Here is a 17,965-nt window from a genome sequence, read left to right on the forward strand (position 1 = left end):
AAACCACAACCAGTGAAACAGAAAGGAGTGAGTAAGCTAAACCACAGTAAGATGCTGCAGCCTTGGGGATGCGACCGATGGCTCTTTTTGGGGTCGAGAACTTCCTGCGATCGGTCGGAGAAGAGAGCTGGTTGTTTGGTGATCCTAGAGGCTGGCTGGCTGCCTGCGCTCGTGCGGTGGGGTTTTTCCCCTTCAAACGGATCCGGGCCGGATCTGGACGCGCGTTACTAGTGAGTACGTAGGTGCAAGCGAGTGACTGGCGACAACGAGTCCCCTAATCTAATTTTCCACGGTAGTCTGCTCCAGAGGCACAAAGTAGGCTCTAGACTGGTATTATCGTGGGAGCTGTAGGGAGATGGTAGAAAGCAGACTCAAAAAAGGTGTTTGAGAGAAACTGATGTTGGTGGTCTGAAGATCGGAGATGCAGCCGTGTCCTCGGTTGCCAGAGCATTCAATTAGGTAGTAGTTGTTACAGTAGGAACGGGGTACTACGGAGTACTTCCATTGGTGGTGATGACGCCCTCCCACCAAAGATAGACCTTACATAAGCCGTCCCGCAAAATGAAATGAACCTTACTGCAAAGACATTGAATGTAATAATGTTGAACAAGTGGATTGTAGTAACCGGTCATATTGAATATGTCCTGTACTGTACCGGTACATTACATAATGTTTTGATACAAGAGTATAAGTACTCAGATTTACTATGCTCATCGACCAAGATGTGCAGTATATAGGCATCAGGCCGGTGCCAATGTTCGCTACGTACTGTATGTACCCGCTCACAAGCCTAGCTTGGAATGTGAAGGAAACGAACCCAGGGTGCGGAAGGGCAACGGTGGCCATTCCATTTCACCCTGATCCAATCAAGGACTGCCAGCCACAGCCTGGCCCCCCCCTTGTTGAGGCTGGTTTCAGTACTTGATCAGCGTCTTGAAACAAAGGGTGCCTAAGAATAGTCGAAATCATCACTTGAATCGCTGTAATTTCTTGTTCTACCTACGTACCTACGTATCACTGATATGCACTTTCCTGGCCCCAAAGTGGTGTGATATTATGGTACGGATATTCCCTTTTGCACACCTGTATCCAGTCATCCCTTAGATTAGACACAGAACAATGACATCGTAACCAGAAGTCGGCCAGATCCAATTACACTTACCTTTACTGCACGTGCTACAATTGTTTGACAATTTATTGACATGATGATGCCCACCCAGGGTTTGAAGGAAGTAGGGGACAATCTCCTACGAGCCAAGTCAACTGGCTCCTACTAGTAACAAAGGTTCAAGGTAAATTGAGTTCAAACAGTCAAAGGAAATAAGTGTAGTTGACACAACTGAAAATGTTTGGCCTCAATTCCTCGCTAAGGATAAGAACGCAAGAAGCGTAGATGAGCCTCCATTTCAGATAGTACCAGCTTATTTAAAGATCCACCCAGGGAAATGCGCAAGGTCATTAGGCCATCACGCGAGCGTTGAAGCTTATCTAGAGGGGGTATTACAGCACAACACCGGTTGCAACACACAATGGAAGGAGAAAGATGTGACCCCAGACGCCAGACAGAATGCCGACCCAGGTGGTATCGCAGAAACCAAGAGCGACGAAGAAACACGAGGGTGAAAACAAATACAAACCTAGTTTTACAGCCCGGGCCAGGGATAACCCGAGCGGTAGCATACTTGGAGACATACTCTTTGCAAAGAGGGAGAGAGAAAAGACGAAGTGACATCTTGGAGGATACGTACCTGATCGAGTGATATCACGAGAAGCCGTTTGGTCTGAACTCGTAGGTTTTCTAGCGGCATGAAGAGCTAGTTTTTGGTGAAGCTCGCTGGCTACCTCCTATCCGTTCATCAGATATGGAGCCTAAGATCAGCACAGCTCGCTGGAGTGGTTAGATTGTAAAGATGAGAAAAGCCCAGAATCGGCGACGAAGCGCGCGGTGAATGGGGTCGATAAGAGATCTTCAGAGATATGGCGAATGAGTAAGTGGGCAAGTGACAGTTCTATGAGGATCGGGATCGTTTGGCGTCAGGCGAGGGCGTCTCAATCAACTCAACTTCGTCTTCCGGTTCACGGTGTCGTTTAGTGGAGGGATGAGTGTGGGCTTTGGTAGGAGCTTCATTCGCGATTGCGTCTGCATCTTCATGAAACTCCAGATCGAGATAATCATCATCGAAATCCAAGCCATCCTCGTTGTCATGGCTGGCGGTCAAAAGCGGACTTTGTTCGGCTTCATTATCGAGATTTCCGAGATCTTCGAACTCATCTGCATGGGCGACTTCTTCGGCGTCGTTCTTGGGACCTTCGCTTGGCAAATTATCCGCAACACCCAGGGAATCATCTGCTGAATTCATACTTGGATAAAATTTGTTGTTCGTTTCGTCTTCGAAACTTTCGTCCAACTCAACAACTTCTGTACCTTCGGGGTGAGGAGCAGCAGCAGCAGCAGCATCATCATCATCATCGCCATCATGCAATGCCGCGCCATCAACATGAAAATGATCTTGGGAGGCTGCAATGGACTTCTTATCAGAAGACTGAGAGTTTTCTTGCACACTAGAAATCTGTACTTGATGAGTTCCTTGTGTCTCAAAATCGGAGGTAGCTTCGTAAGGACCGACAGGAGCTGCTTCGACGATTTCACCAGGTTCAGATTGGTCAACTTCGTTCAAAGAGTCGATGCCTTCAAGTTCCGTACCATCTATGTCGTTATACTCATATTGAGTCTCATCAAGCTGATGGTCTGTGACACCAGTGGACCCGCCACCTGCCTGCTGCTCATCCACACTCTCTGTCGGTGGTAGCTGGGTAACCGTGGCACTTGATTCGCTTTGCTCCTCAGAATGATATGATGCTTCATCCGGGTGTTGAGAGATAGCTGCATGGCCTCCAGTCTCAACCTCAAACTCAGCTTCGCCGGCCTGATCAGCGAGGCCTTCTCTAAATGCATCGACTTCGCGACCATTAGCTGAAATTTCAACTTCCGCTCGAGAATTATTTTCAATACTCTCTTCACCATGATGCTCTTCATGATCTTGTTGATGACTAGAGACTTCTTGAAGAAGCCCTGTACCAACTTGTTTGTCATCATCAGGTTTAGGGTAGTCTTCTTCTTGCGGCAAGCCAGAGTAAGGTACCTCGTCAAGGTCCTCATATAGTTCCGCGGAGACAGCTTCGGCCTCTGCGTAACTATCCCAGACATGAATATCAGTAAGGCCCTTTCCTTCGTTGGCTGCTGCGAGAAGATCAGAAAGCTCCGCAGAGAGTGTCAGTCGTGTGCTAAGTGAAAGATAAAGAGGCTCCGGCTCATCAATGCCCTCGTTGTGGCATAAGCGCAAATAGAGGTCAACTACTTGGAGTAACGTGATATTGTCCATATGCATACAGTCCTGATTTGTCCATATGTTAGCATCTGTGCAGTAAGAAGGGCAGGCCAAACAAACCTCTGCAAGCTGAAGATTTAAGGCATCAACGTCCATAACGAGCACCTCCCTATCGCTGATATGCTCTCTGAGGACATCTCGACATGCTTCAAGGAGTTTTGCGAAAGAACCATATGCAAGACTTTCATCTTTCAGGAAAAATGTCTCCGAGGAATCGCCCTCCCTAGGAGGAAAAAGAGATATCTCAGTTTCCTGGTAATATACCTTAACTGAGTACAGAGCTTCGTGCTCTGTCACCTCCACTGTTTGCTCAACCGGTTGCTGAGTATCGTGACCAGCTGCTGCATCGTTGTCTGGCTTTTCCGTACCCTTGGTCTCGATCGTTCCGCCCTCTTGGCGTTCCCCTTCTTCATACTGCCGTTCTATAGTTTCAACCTCCTCTTCTTCCTGTGTTTCTCCTTCAGCCTTACTTGCAGAGAAGTCAGTCTCGTCGAAATGGCTTTCGTGTACTTGGGACTGCGCCGGTTGTGTAGCATTGTCGCCCTGCTCATCGGGTTGTGTGGGATCTGCAGTCTCATATTCTGCTTCATTAGCATCAGCATAGCCTTCCTCAACCTCTCCTTCTTCAAGAGATGCCGCAGGCTCTTGAAGATGCTCCGATTCTGCGCGAGTCTCAGCATGGTGCCCCGGGAGAACATCGGCTTCCTGTTCGGCATGATGCTCGGCTTCAAATACCTCATGAGGCTCGCCTTGAAGCTCTTTCTGAGATTGTCCTTGAGGCTCTGCTAGGGGCTCTGCTTGAGGCTCTTCTTGAGGTTGTCCTTGAGGCTCTTCTTGAGGTTGCTCCTCAGGATGCTCTTGATGCTCCTCGTGGAATTCCTTGCGTGGTTCCTTTTGTCCGTCTACAGCGGTGATGCCATCAATTAGACCTTGGTCCTGTTCCATTGGCTTGCTAAGTTGTTCAGATGAAGGTTGGACGTCGACGTCTGTGACCGGAGCATCGATATCTTCGTCGTAGTCGTCTTCTAACATCTCTGCTTCATAATCCCGATCGGACCCGTACTGCATTTCGATATTGTATCCTTCGTCAGCGAAAGCGTCTTCCGCATCATCCATTGTCCGCTCCGCTATATCGTCGGTCATATCTGCATCGCGAGCACCCTCCAGGTCATGGTCCACTGCGTTTGATGGCTCTGGAAAGTCATCCGCTATCATCATGTCCTTATCTGTTGTTGAAGCTTGGTCTTCCATTATATCGATATCGATATCAAAATCGTCGACGTTTCCCTGATAGGGAGACGCCATTTCCATTTTGTCCTCAGCCATAGTAGCCTCTATTGTGAAACAAGCCAGCGAAGAGGCAGCTGTCATGGCATATAATCAGCCGAAGGTTGGGTGACGCGTGCGAAATTTGGCGTGGCGATGAAGGTACGCCTGACGAGCAGCCCAAGCGCAACCGTATGACTCGCTTTGGCTAGTAGACGAGGTATTCGCCAAACCTTCAGACTCAAACCGGTGAATCCGTCACTAAGTAGTGGTCAGCTCTGTCAAGAGTGAGCAACAGAGCAGTGAATCTGGGGGAAGTTGAGGATGTCCTACTACGGGGTTGCAAGCGGACGAAGCTTCTTGTGCTGCGGTAAGCGAGGGGGTAGCGCGGGCGCACGGGCCAACGGGGACAAAGAGAACAGCAAGCGACTCCGACCTCCGTGGCTTCGACGTCTAGACACGCCTAACAAGAACACTCGTCATCTGCGCTCACCGGGGCAGTTTGTTGAAGGTCTCGTAGTCAATTTGTGTCGAACATTGATCTGTCAACTCGCAAAATGGTAACTCTTTATTAACATGAGTCAAATTAACCCAGCTTTCCCTGCTAACCTGGCACAACACTAGGTCGTCCTCGCAGCGTCGATATGCACCCGCGGGGGCAAGGCAGTCCTCTCGCGTCAATTCAGAGAAATCGCTCGTTCTAGAATTGAAGCTCTTCTCGCATCCTTCCCCAAGCTAGCTGACTCTGGAACACAACATACGACCGTGGAGCAAGATAATGTCCGCTTTGTCTACCAGCCCCTGGATGAGCTATACATCGTCCTGATCACAAACCGCCAATCCAATATTTTGCAAGATATCGACAGCCTTCACCTTTTCGCCCAAGTCACCACCAGTATCTGCAAGAGCTTGGATGAACGAGAGATTGTGCGCAATGCGTTCGAATTGCTCAGTGCGTACGACGAGCTGGTCACGCTAGGATACAGAGAGAATCTATCAGTTTCTCAGATCAAGACATTTCTGGAGATGGAGAGTCATGAGGAGAGAATTCAAGAGATCATCGAGCGGGTACGACTCAGCAGAATGGTTTCGAGACGACGGTTGCTAACTTCCCTTGTCAGAACAAAGAATTGGAGGCCAGCGAGGAGCGCAAGAGGAAGGCCAAGCAGCTGGAAATGCAACGAAAGGAGGCCGCCCGGAGCGGTCGTTCTATGGCGCCTCGGACTCCATCCTACCCTGTGTATACGCCTCCATCCCGCCCTGCTGTGCCCGAAACATATGACACCTACGAGGCAGAGAAGAAGAAGACCTTCGCTAAGTATGTCATATACTCCCCTCGCCCCCCATCCACCCCTTGTGTTTCACGTTTATTCATATCGCTGCTGACACTTCCGGCTCCCATCGTTAGGCCGTTACCTGTCCGTGGCAAGGGTATGCAGCTCGGCAAGAAGTCGAAAACTACTGATATCTACGAGAAAGTCCGTGGCGACTTGGGCCCCGAGGCAGAGGAGGCCACCCCACTGGTGACCCCGCAGGCACCGACCCCCGTTGCCAACACAGTGTCTTCCGCTCGTGCGTCGCTGTCTGGGGATCGTGAACCCGTTCAGGTGACAATTGCCGAAACTATCTCCGCTACACTTACCCGGGAGGGAGCCCTTAGGTCGTTTGAAGTGAAGGGCGATTTACAGCTTCGCATTACCGATCCCGCTTTCACCAAAGTCAGACTCGACCTCCTTGCAGTCCCCACGCATGGCGCGCAGTTCCGCACCCATCCGAATGTTGACAAGGCTGTCTTCACAAACGACTCCGCAATCCAGCTGAAAGATACCACTAAGCGATTCCCAGCCAACAACTCAATTGGTGTTTTGCGCTGGCGTGTCGCTAGCTCTGGGTCTGACAACGCTGAAATACTTCCTATCACGTTTACCGTGTGGGTCAACAAGGGCTCTGATTCGACTACGGTCACGGTCGAGTACGAACTCACTGGCTCTGACAGCCTCCGGGATGTTGTCGTTACTATCCCCTATCAGACGGCCGAGCCCGCGGTGTCTAGCTTCGACGCCGTGTATGAAGTATCTGGCGACAGTCTTGACTGGAACATTGGCACGGTGGACGAGAGCAACGCATCCGGAAGCTTTGAGTTCGAGTCAAGTGGTGATGGCGATGAAAACGAATTCTTCCCTATGAGTGTACGCTTCTCCAAGACCAGTCCTTTTGTGGAAGTCGATGTCAATGAGGTCTCTCTCTTGGAGATGGAAGGAGAGAGCACCGCTTTCACCAAGGATATCAAGTGCGTTGCGGAAGGATTTGTTATTGAGTGATCTTTCTACTTCAGTCGGGTGTATAGAGTATTAATGACGTTCGGACTGCCCTTATCTTCTACTCTCAAGAGACTTTCCATATCTTTTGTTTGCTTTTCTTCTAACCAGGGTTTCTTTCTTCCCAATTTTGCAATTCAAGCCTCACTTTTCAATCATACCACTCGCGCCTTGCCAGACTGTTCCGGATGCTCAAACCCGCCTACGTGTCAAGGTTGGATAGAAGCCACTCTACCAGGTCTAGGGCTGGCTGAGGACTAGGCTCGGCGATTGCTGCGTGTCTCGACCATCAATAGATGCAGCGAACGTTATTGCCCGACAAACTCTAAATTCTTGAAGACCATCGGAGACGCATTGTAGTAACATCTCCGCTTCTCTGTGGGTTTGTGCTGAAGTCACCAATTAACTGCCCACAGAACCTGATGAGCTGGCTACGAGTTCCAGCCAAACCAGGCAAAGTCAGATGCGATCCACAAGCAGTGGAAGTTTAAATGACCTTTCTTGCATCGGCTTGCCTGACTCCGTTTCAGGTACTATGCAGGTTTTCTCTTTGAAATCCGGTAGACATCTGAGCTTCTAAGGCACCCCTGTGACCGTAACTCCCGTCATTTCAGTCTTGAGCCATGGAAGATCAAGTAAATTAGCCAAGCATGAGGTCAGGATGCTTTCCGTAAGGTTGAAACAGCTTTTTGAATGGCCATCATTGACTCAGGGATCCCCCCAGCATGGCATGACAAACACAGTCACTGCATAACGTTATGGGCAACTTCCATGGAGACCGAGGCCACAGTACCTAGGCGCGCTCAAGGGAAACTTGAAGGTTTAAATGCCTAGCTTCAATAGTGTCAGGCAACAAGTGTGTAAGCATCCACCGGCTCATTAACCAGCTGTGGCGAGATATAGATCACGCATGAAGAGAGAATGTTCACTGCAACCTAAAATCTGGCTCCTGAGAGACTTTTCTCATCGACCTTTTCAATGGATTTGTGACTCAACAAATATCTCTGGTGGAGAACAGGATGTTTCCCCAGCGATCACAATGCAGTCTGCTGTCTGTCTGTGTGTAAGTAGATGGAATGTTTTACAAGGCTTTAGCAGGCAAAGGCTAGAGATCACATGCTAATGGACAGAGACATTTACTTGATCATCTACAGTAAGCATATCAGCATATGAGCATATGAGCTCAGAAAGGGTTGAGAAAGTTTCCATTAGGCTACTAGACCGCTCCAACCCATGGTTCGCTTCTTATACTTCGGGTGCGCACCTCTTCGCATGGCCGAGAAAACAGCGGTTGTTTGTATCCCACCTCTGCTCAGAAAGGAGAAAGATGGAGATTCGGTCTCGCCCATTTCATCTTCATTTGTCAGAGCTTGGTCTTCTCCTCAGTCCCAGTGCATGCAAGAGCCTATCAGCAGTGGAAGGAGATGGCAGGGTTACATTTTCCAAACCGAATCCCGCATAGGCTATCTCATCAGAACCGACACTGGGAGAGTTTACAAGCACTGCGCCAACTTAGGGTCCAAGAGGTGTGTACCTTTTTTTTCTGGCTCACTTCACATGTTGGTTCTGGGTCCGCTATAGCCAGACCACAGATGGGGGCTTGACGGGCTTCGAATGAAAAGGAGTCGACTTAGGTAATGCCAGAACGATGATACTGCACGGTGAGGCCAGTCGTGGGTCGAGACTCCTCTCAGTCAAACTGCATACAGAAGTGGGTGTGGGTTACGCATCCACAGAGTCATGAGAGAGGTATTGATCCCATTGTTCGCTCTCCACACTCTATTTCCGCAGAATAAACTCGGTGGAAACCAGTCAGGAACCACTCATTCAGGACTTCTCCACCCCCTCCTCCTCCTCCTCCCTCTCCATTGACGCTGAATCCAAAACATTCTCCAACCACGGCAGTGCCTTCCATTTGCAAGTCTCCTCCGTCTTAAGGGGTCAGGGTTGACCATATGACATCAACATGAGCCATTATCTTTTTTTTTTTTTTTCAAAGCGTACCAAACTATAAGATTCATCGATAATGTTTGAACCCATCCCTATTGATACCACAACTCGACCAACCTGATCATCAACATGCAGGTTCTTCTCTTGTCGCAACCCCACGCATCTTCATAATGCAGATATCCAACTGGACAAGTCAATCAACAGCAGCGTTGTTTCAAGTCGCTGCGCCTGAAGCAAAAGGGCACAGCTATGGAGTAAGCTAATGATGAAACTTGATCAATGCACCCATTTCGAGCATGCTAAGAACGTTCCCTCATTCGTTTTCTCTCCAGGATAACCCGATCCCCCCTTTACTGCGGCCCAGTAGGGATCTTTCCGCTATCAGAAAGATGGCCATCCCGAGGTTGGCTGAAGGAAAAGAAGCAGTCCATTCCGCTCGGTCTCACCGTCGCCACGTTAGTCGAGCGTGCGAATCTTGTAGGCAGAGGAAGACAAAATGCACGGGGGACAAGTCAGGCTGCCGCAACTGTCGGGACGCTGGGATGATCTGTTGCTACACTGACGGAAAAAGAGAGAAGTCTAAGAGGTGCGTCAAACCTGAGCACTGAGCACACTCAGAGCCTAAGAACTAACGCTGATTGTCACGAACGAAGACAAATGGCCAGCTTGGAAACTAAGATTCGCACCTACCAAAACGTGTTGCAAAAGTTAAGCATTCGCTTGCGCGTCCCTGAAGATCAGCTGATGGCATACGCTCTGGCAGCGGTACGCTCAACGACCTCTTCTGTCCAATTTCTGCTTAGGGCCCTTGCTGAGTCTCATCCAGGAAGACCCGTCCGATGACACCTCCTCCCATGACGAGTCTGCGACTCCGAACACCGAGGCCCGGAGGCAGTCGTCGGTATCTGAAGCAGCTACACCTTTCTTTTCTGGGTTTGAGAACAACCTAGATCGCATAGAGGAGGATTTGAATCGGGATGAGGCCTCGCAAGCGACTGGTTTCGTCGGTCAGAGCTCAGAGATATCTTGGTTACAGACTCTGGCCAGAGAACTGGAACTTGGATATGATCATGGATACTTCAGTGGGGAAGATCCATCCCCAGCAACAGCAGCAGCCCACTACAATCGCTTCAGGTCATTTCCCAATTATCATTTAGACGCCATGGAGATCCCTTTATTTGACAACGTGGATCCGTATTCTTACCCCACCAAGGATGTTGCAACGAAGCTTTACAAGACATACCTTGATTGGGTTCACCCCTCGTTTCCGGTGATCGGTACTGCCCCTTTTGGAGCACAATTTCAGGCTTTCTTCACGAACTCATCCTTACGCCCTGTGTCCATACGCCCCGGAAATCGATGGCTAGCAATACTCAACCTGATCTTCGCCCTTGCTACCAAGTACGCGCATTTATCCGAGACCGAATGGCAAATGGATAAGGACGCACATCTTGTGTACTTTCTCAAGGCCAAAGCTTTGGGTCTAGATCATCAGCTACTGACTTTCCCTGATCTACAGCAGCTGCAGGTCGAAGGACTAACTGCTTTGTATATGCTGACTCTGGGCCATGTGAACCGGTACGTGTGCCCAATCCATCCATGCTCTATTCTACTGCTCACACACAGCTAACAATGTATGTTAGCGCTTGGGCATTTTGTGGAAGCGCGATCCGCGGGGCTCTGGGCCTCGGGCTGCATCTACGCCATCTTGGAGACAGCACATCCGATACTTCAAGAGAAATCAGATGCCGTGTATGGTGGTCTCTATATACGCTTGACCTTCGTCTCAGTGTGATGACCGGAAGACCTTCTTTCATCCCCGACAGCCTGTGTACAACACCTCTGCCCCTTCCATTCGATGAACAAAACTTTGGGAGGGAAGAGGTGATGCGGCAGCTTAGACGCTCGATTGACGGTAGCCCCCTTGCGACAGAAATGCTGTCAACGAGTCAGTCGGAAATAAATGCAATGAGCACGGTGGTCGAAAGGGTGGATTCAGAAGAGAACAGATACTCACCCTGCGGGTCCTTGTACTTTGTTCATTTGGTACAACTAACCATGATTGCAAAAGAATCCCTAGCTAAGATCTACACCCCGAGCACAGTTCAATCTCCTTGGCAAAGCGTTGAGTTCGCCATACGCAGTCTCACACTTAACCTTGACACATGGCTAAGTAATCTCCCCAACGAATATGATTTCACCCGCACCCAGTCATCGCAAGTATCGCAGGAAACGTCAAATCAGAGGCTTAGTCTGGCCCTGTTGTTTTACAGCACCAGGATAAGCATCACACGACCCTGCCTTCGTCGTGTAGAGTCTTTTAGCCAAGGGGGCAAGATGCAAATGTTTGGTCAGAAAGTTGCGGAGGACTGCGTCGAATCAGCCTGTCACATGTTAAGACTGTTCCCAGAAGACCTGAAAGCTGCAACATTATATACAGCGTCCCCTTGGTGGTGCTTATTGCATTACCTGATGCAAGCAACGGCGGTACTCGCTCTTGAGCTCGCCTTTCAAGCTCAGCATGTACCGGACAAAGCGCCCATGGTTTCGAAAGCTCTTGATAAAGCGTATGAGTGGCTGTCTTTGATGTCAAGGACACAAAAAACCCCAGAAAGAGCCCGCAGACTCTGTGATCGGCTTTTGCGCCAACTCAAGCAACGGGAGGACATTAAAGTCTCCGAGTCTCCTTCCGTCCAGTTGACCAGCCTAGAGTCGCCTGCAGATACACCTCCCCCCTCACATCCGATTAGAACAAGAGAAAGCTCGGCGGACTCAGACAGTTCACCTCTTGGGACGAAATTGGACTATCAGCAATCACCGGCTCTATTGACCGGCAATATGAACTACACGTCTTCACGCCTCCTGGAAGCGGCGGGCGACCTTCCAATTCTAAGTGAGAGCACATTGGAACTTCCGAGCAATTACGACGAGTTCTTTCCTTACGACACAAATACTGGTCAGCTCACGGGCTCCTTCTTCCCTACAGAGTATGGGATGGATGTGGAACCGAATAATCTCTATCACTTTTGACAGTCCACTCGAGTAATCGACATCAGTGCAAGGCATAAACTCAGGGTGGGAGACTTTGATGGGCATGCTTGGAGTTTCCCACTCTGTCTAGTTTGTGACACCCCCACAGCATTCGCTGTCTGCATTTTTCTGAGACGGCCATGCCGAAAAGCATGTGGAGTGTTCGAAACAGGAGACTGTCCCAACAGCATGATCCTTATTCTTAATCATTCATCAACAGGATAAGAAGCTGTGCGTGTCTGTGCGCGAGGAGATCATTTCTAATTGGAAATGACACAAGTTAATCTTTAGCAATTTGTCAGATTAGGCTAGGTAATTCTAACAAAGGCTGCCACCATGCAGGGAAAGGCCCACGGTGACTATTCAACTGCATCTCCCAATTGGAGCTGACGGTCTTCTGCTTGCCGAGAATAAGCACCATCAAAGAGCTTGCAGGCTATAGATATAAGAAGTAGATAGGTCTGACCGTAACTGGACATCTAGTACTTTGATCTCAGTGTCTATATGCGGGCCTCAATCCACCCACTGCGGTAATAATTTTTCAGGTCCATGACAGTTGCAAAACAGTTGCAGAACAGTTGCAGCGTATGTCTTGAGAATCAATATTTCAAATGGTGTGAGTAGGTACATTTTTGGCGGATCTTGATGCTTCCATTGTTAAGTCATGGTACCTGCTTAGTAATTCGGATCCATAACCAATTCCTCTCATATAATAACGGAGCTTGTTCATATCCTTTCGCAATCATCACATTTTGCCTCCTAATAGCAAACGTTATCGATATTGCAGCTGTATAGTGACATGAGCTATGAGCTATAGCTCTTGATGGAGTCTGTCTCTTGTCAGACGATCACAAAAGTCATTACATAGCATCCTGTGTTGTTGGTAAGTATCGATAGCACGACTACCTCTAAAAGGCTATACAACTATCTGCTTTACCGCAGATACCAAAGCACATTCGCCTTGATGACCTGTGAGACCTGCAACAACAGTGGCTTGGAAGGCGACTTTCATTCTAAAGCACTTGTCAGGCTGCGGTACCGAGCGTGCAACTCATTGGCATGGATCTGAATCACTCCTCCGCCTCGGTTGAGGCATCCACACGCTGTGCCCTAGATAATCCGTCGCTGCCAAAATCCAGGGGAGTCAAACAGCCTCCTGATGAATCTTCCGGTATCCTCCTGAAGCATAATGATCCTTCACTCACCCATCGGAGCTCTTCGGGCATCAAGATCATCCTTCCAACGGGAGACATAGTCATTGAGTACCTGGACCCCGAAACGGTGGCGGCCTCTCCATCCAGAGCTGTGGTCCATCGGTGGCGAGTGTCCAGCAGTGATATCATGCGCAATAGCCCATACTTTAGGGCTCTCTTGGACCCGCACAAGTTCGCGGAAGGCAAGAACCTGATACACCAGAAGATCCAAACCCAGCAGCTAGCCTCCGAATCTACGGTTAGGAGCCTAGACTCTCCCGACGACGAGCAAGCCTGGAACACGGATGAATTGCCGGTCGTTCGACTTCCAAGCGATCACTTCTCCTCGCGTCTCGGAACGGATGCCATTGAGCTCTTTCTCGAGGTTCTGTCCTACGACTCATATGATGACGAACAACAGCGCACGTTTGACGCTAGACTCAGAGTGCAGCCTGTGTCCCTTGTCTCGAGATTGGTGGAACTAGCTGATGCTTTCAACTCACCACAGGCCGTTCAGAAAGCTCTGAAACGCTCAGGTTATGCTTTTGGCAAGGGGAAGGTCCCTCTCACCAGGTTCGATGCAGCCTCCTTGTTGAAGCTGCCCGAGGATCGGATCCGCCAGACCATATTCGTGGCTCGATTTCTCAACGAGCATGCCATTGTTCAGGTGTACACCCATACACTCGTCGTGATGGGGTCTAAATATTGGTCGAACGGCGTCGTTGAAGGCCCTGAAACTCCCACGTTTCCCTGGCGGTATCTCACTGGTGGAATAGAAGGTCAGACATCAACCTCTGAACCAGCACATAGCTTGTCCAAGAAGTAAATCAAGTTACTGATAAACGGATCCAGAGGAACTTTACTTTCGTCGACAATGCGTCCTCAACACGATAACCGACCTGCAAGCCCACTTCCTCCGTGCCTACGGAGCTCTCGAAGACCCGACAGACGACGCCTACCCTTCCGGCACAGCAACAACATCCACATCTACGGCCACCACAACCACGGCAGCAACCCCCCAACCCCGACCCCCATTCTCTTTGCCGGCCACCTCTACCACCCTCCACCCCCGCCACTTCCAATGCCGCTACGGCTTCGCCAACTCCAGCGCCTGCGACGCCTTCCATCTAGGCCAAATGACGCGCTTCTTCGCCTTACGCACCAAGACCATCTTCCTCGGCTCCTCCCTCATCGACGACCCGGACTTTCTTCTCGCACTGGATGATGAAGACCACGATAATGACGAAGCTGATGATGAGGATGATGAGGATGCCAACCTAAGAGCCGATCACCCACCACCTCCCATCCCACAACAACAACAACAACAACAACAACAACAACAACAACAACAACAACAACAACAAACAAATATAGCCACACTCCTCGCCTCCCTCAAACAGTGCCCGGACTACCAGATCGACACCAACCACACGGGCTGCGGCATCCGCCGCCGCTTCCTTCCGCCGCTGGACTGCATCGAGCGATTCGTCGGCGACGCCCGCGGCCTGCTGGGTGTTACTCTCGCGCGACCGTCATCGTCATCATCCTCCATCTCCTCGCAGGGGAGTGGTTGGGCCCCGACGACGCGGTGGACCGTGACTCCCGGGTCGTGGGCGAACCGGTCACGTCCGCGCGCGTTGGTGCTAGATGTGCATTTGTCGCGGATCAATGCTATCCCCGTGCTGGCGCGTGGGAGTGGGAGGAAGGTCGAGCGAGGGGTCCGGGTGGGCAGCTCGCAGGAGGAGAATGCGAGGTTGTTGTTCACGGCGCGGAGGCGAAATTGGGAGGCTTAACTTCTTCTCGCTCTCTCTCTCTCTCTCATTCTGTTCCCCACTTCTCTACTCGGTATACTTGGCGATCACAACGGTTGTTTCCTGGTTCATGGTTTGTATTGTGGAAGATGGATTATATTTTGATAGAAAGTGGGTGTGTACAGTTTCCTGTATATAGTGTCGGATTGGACGTTTCTATTTTGGCGGAAAGGGATGTTGCGCATCGCGCCGGCCCGATTTTGGAATATATGGTTGGGGTCTGGGCTGGGTGTACCTCAATGCACTAAGTTGGGTGCAGGGCAGGGACCATGCAACGGTGTATATGACGTTGTATATACGACGTTGTATATACTCATAGAATAGAAGCCGAGAAAGAAATTTAGAATCAAGGACATGCAAATCTGTAGCAGGCAGACTAACAGCATAAACGAAGGACTGACTGCCCAGGTTCAATGCGCCGCTCTTACCCTCTCTGCGCGCCGAGATACATCTACATATGCTTCTCTCAAGCGTTCGTTTTTGGGTCGAAGCTCTTCAAGAAATAATAGCATTTGGGGGCATTGCGCGGGACAGCATAAAATGAGGACCATGTTTGATGTCTGATCGGCCTGTCGAAAGTTGCCGACCAAATCAACCCCCTTCCTACCAATGATCCCTGATCTCGCAGACGACTAGTCTGATTCTACAAATGCCAATTCTGTACCGACACCCACAAGATTGATAGTACATCTTATTCGTCTATTGTAACATGTGACTAATTTCGGATAGATAGGTCTGATAGATAGGTGATTATGCTTCTGGTAATGTGCCACAGGATAAATGCAAAGGAAAGACCGGTAACAGCATGATTTTCAGGGCGCTCAACTCCATGATCCATAGGTGCAATAGTGATGCCAACGAAAAAAAAAGTGATGGTGGTAATGTATGTATAAGGACGAGAAGTGAAGGAAAGGTAGATTATTTGGTAAATGTCCAGGAGAAAGATATGTGAAGTGGAACGCGGAGATGATAACGGAAATGTGGAAACAGCATGGCGGAGTGTACGCCCTCAAGGCAGCACAACCAAAGGAATGTGCATTATTTGGTAGCTCTTATCTGTATCTGCCTTCAGCTGCAGGTTACCACGTTCCTGGGCGGATGTTTCACGAAGCTGCAGTGCTTTACCAGTGATCTGGAACAATTTGGAGGCTAGCGGATTGAGGGAGTCCAAAGGAAGTGGTGGTTCAGGCATGGGAATGCCATTCTGCTGGTGCTCTTCTTCCTCGTCTTCATCGACCTCATCCAGTCCTTGACCACTCACTACGCTGAGGCGACGGGAGATAGGCGACACCAAAGCAAAATGAGGAACCGCTTCGTCATCATCTGACGAGTATGGACTCAATTGCTGCTGCTCTTCACCGTAGCCGGAGACGCCCGCACCAAACAAGTCCTTTCTTTGAGAGACCAGGTGCCACGGCTCTCCACACACGAATCCAGCCACGAAATCTTGATTGGCGCGGGCAGCAGCCACGCAACTTTGGCGGTAATCATTGGTGAAGGAACTGGCTGTGGAGGATGGTAGACACAAGACTAACCCACGAGCCATGAGTGGTGGGGGCGGGAAGTCCTCAGGGATGGTCGCGGGGCTCAAGGACCGGAATTCAAAACCACGTCGCTCATACTGGGGAGATTCCAAAGGTAGCTCGGTGGAGTCTTCGGTATGTTGAGTGATGGTCTGAGTCAAAGAGATGGTGGAAGCTTTGCGAGGAGGAAGGTCGAGGCCGCTAGTGTTGTCAACGGCATACTCGGAGAGGTGCTGCGATGTCGCATCTGCGTCATGGTCGCTAAAAGAGTGATTGTTGGCGTTGTTGTCTGCCGTGATCTCGGTGCGAATGGTCTGAGCTGCATCTGCTACTGCCTCGCGGGCGGCCGCCTTCAAAGTGGGAATCAAAATGTCGGCTTCCTGGTTATACACAGCCACGCCGGAGGCCCACGCTGTTGAAAGGCCAGCCCACGAGGCCGGCTTGATGATACCTTTCGTATACTTCTTGCGAATCATATCAACGGTCTCATTCCGCACCTCTCTCGTCTCTGCTTTCTGTCCACCAACAATGTCCACTGTAGAATTCAGGATCCGACCACCCTCCCAGATCAGGAAGCCATGTCTCCTCGCCAGGGCAACCAATTGGCGCACCGTCTCCTCCGACCAGTCATCAATGATGTCTGCGTAGACTTGTAGAATAGCAATATGCGGGCCAACTAAAGTGGCTAAGTGCAGGAGAGTGTCGGTGTTGGTGACGGTATGCGAAGGCGAGACGCAGACGGGAAGTCCGTAAGGCAGATATGACTTGGACCTTACCAAGGTGTCCAGATAGGCGACGATCCGATTGCCCGGATATGAAGGAGAATCCAACGACGAGTCCATCATTGCTGGTGAAATCGGAGGGAGAGAAGAAAGGTGTTTAGGTTGTGTTGTACTGTACGGTAAGGGGAAGTGACGGGTGTGGAGATGATATATAGACAGCAAACAACGGAAGAGACAGATAGATCAACTGTCAACAGATAGACAGACAGACAGTCAGCCAGTCACCACTATTTCAATTGGGTCGTACAGGAGGGCGGAGACGGGAGAAGAAAGAGGGAAGAAGGGGAGGAGGAGACGGAGGAGACGGAGGAGGAGGAGGAGGAGGAGGAATAGGTAAGGTTAAGTTGGCGGTGCCTTTGTTTTTTTCTTGCCTTGCCTTGAACTTTCAGTCAGGCTCAGGGAGCTGGGCCAACTTCCGGAGTCGTCGTAGCTTGGTTGTTCCCGTTGAGCTACGGAAGAAGAGCTTCGGGGCTAAAGTGCCTCCAACCCACTCGAGTCCCTTGACTGGTCGACTTGGTCGAGACAAAATGATTGACAATCGAGTCCGATCCCCACTTGGCCTGCCAATGACCAGACTAGACTAACTAGTAATCACTCGACATGATCAGTCGACAGGGGTTGGGAAGGACCTTTTTTTCTCTCTCCTGATTTTCTCAATTTTCTTTTCTTATCTTTTCTTTGCTTTTCTTTTTTTTTTTTTTTT

At 50.0% G+C, this 17,965-nt stretch overlaps 5 protein-coding genes across 5 annotated transcripts; 3 read left to right on the forward strand and 2 right to left on the reverse strand.

The window, feature by feature from the left end:
- Positions 1–1,870: 1,870 nt before the first annotated feature.
- On the reverse strand, positions 1,871–4,869 carry BO82DRAFT_134206 (uncharacterized protein). The gene is made up of 2 exons (XM_025630009.1): positions 3,450–4,869; positions 1,871–3,395 (listed from the first exon to the last, which is right to left on the reverse strand). Exons 1-2 carry the CDS (start codon positions 4,758–4,760, stop codon positions 2,010–2,012), a joined length of 2,697 nt encoding a protein of 898 aa, XP_025489503.1. The 5' UTR covers positions 4,761–4,869; the 3' UTR covers positions 1,871–2,009.
- Positions 4,870–4,988: 119 nt separating this feature from the next.
- BO82DRAFT_134194 (coatomer subunit delta) lies at positions 4,989–7,430 on the forward strand. The gene is made up of 4 exons (XM_025630008.1): positions 4,989–5,215; positions 5,280–5,723; positions 5,777–5,973; positions 6,064–7,430. Exons 1-4 carry the CDS (start codon positions 5,213–5,215, stop codon positions 6,974–6,976), a joined length of 1,557 nt encoding a protein of 518 aa, XP_025489504.1. The 5' UTR covers positions 4,989–5,212; the 3' UTR covers positions 6,977–7,430.
- Positions 7,431–9,093: 1,663 nt separating this feature from the next.
- BO82DRAFT_385176 (CeGAL family transcription factor) lies at positions 9,094–12,262 on the forward strand (the record flags this gene model as incomplete). The annotated part of the gene is made up of 6 exons (XM_025638158.1): positions 9,094–9,177; positions 9,256–9,509; positions 9,577–9,688; positions 9,819–10,005; positions 10,081–10,501; positions 10,567–12,262. 6 exons carry the CDS (start codon positions 9,094–9,096, stop codon positions 11,951–11,953), a joined length of 2,445 nt encoding a protein of 814 aa, XP_025489505.1. The 3' UTR covers positions 11,954–12,262.
- Positions 12,263–12,703: 441 nt separating this feature from the next.
- BO82DRAFT_393914 (uncharacterized protein) lies at positions 12,704–15,319 on the forward strand. The gene is made up of 2 exons (XM_025638703.1): positions 12,704–13,925; positions 13,999–15,319. Exons 1-2 carry the CDS (start codon positions 13,013–13,015, stop codon positions 14,937–14,939), a joined length of 1,854 nt encoding a protein of 617 aa, XP_025489506.1. The 5' UTR covers positions 12,704–13,012; the 3' UTR covers positions 14,940–15,319.
- A 314-nt stretch (positions 15,320–15,633) lies between these two features.
- Positions 15,634–17,599, reverse strand: BO82DRAFT_356474 (uncharacterized protein). The gene has a single exon (XM_025635734.1). The coding sequence runs from the start codon at positions 17,323–17,325 to the stop codon at positions 15,967–15,969; it is 1,359 nt and encodes a 452-aa protein (XP_025489507.1). The 5' UTR covers positions 17,326–17,599; the 3' UTR covers positions 15,634–15,966.
- Positions 17,600–17,965: the final 366 nt, after the last annotated feature.

The sequence above is a fragment of the Aspergillus uvarum genome (assembly GCF_003184745.1).
Source record: "Aspergillus uvarum CBS 121591 unplaced genomic scaffold BO82scaffold_47, whole genome shotgun sequence".
NCBI classification, from domain to species: Eukaryota; Fungi; Ascomycota; class Eurotiomycetes; order Eurotiales; family Aspergillaceae; genus Aspergillus; species Aspergillus uvarum.

Excerpts from the sequence above, each read along its gene's own strand:
- BO82DRAFT_134194 (XM_025630008.1), top strand. Across the intron at positions 5,724-5,776 it reads TTCAAGAGATCATCGAGCGG|AACAAAGAATTGGAGGCCAG; the intron begins GTACGACTCAGC and ends TTCCCTTGTCAG. Across the intron at positions 5,974-6,063 it reads AAGAAGAAGACCTTCGCTAA|GCCGTTACCTGTCCGTGGCA; the intron begins GTATGTCATATA and ends TCCCATCGTTAG.
- BO82DRAFT_356474 (XM_025635734.1), bottom strand. The coding sequence starts at position 17,325 with ATGATGGACTCGTCGTTGGATTCTCCTTCATATCCGGGCAATCGGATC.
- BO82DRAFT_134206 (XM_025630009.1), bottom strand. The coding sequence starts at position 4,760 with ATGACAGCTGCCTCTTCGCTGGCTTGTTTCACAATAGAGGCTACTATG. Across the intron at positions 3,396-3,449 it reads TAAATCTTCAGCTTGCAGAG|GACTGTATGCATATGGACAA; the intron begins GTTTGTTTGGCC and ends TGGACAAATCAG.
- BO82DRAFT_393914 (XM_025638703.1), top strand. The coding sequence starts at position 13,013 with ATGGATCTGAATCACTCCTCCGCCTCGGTTGAGGCATCCACACGCTGT. Across the intron at positions 13,926-13,998 it reads TCTCACTGGTGGAATAGAAG|AGGAACTTTACTTTCGTCGA; the intron begins GTCAGACATCAA and ends AAACGGATCCAG.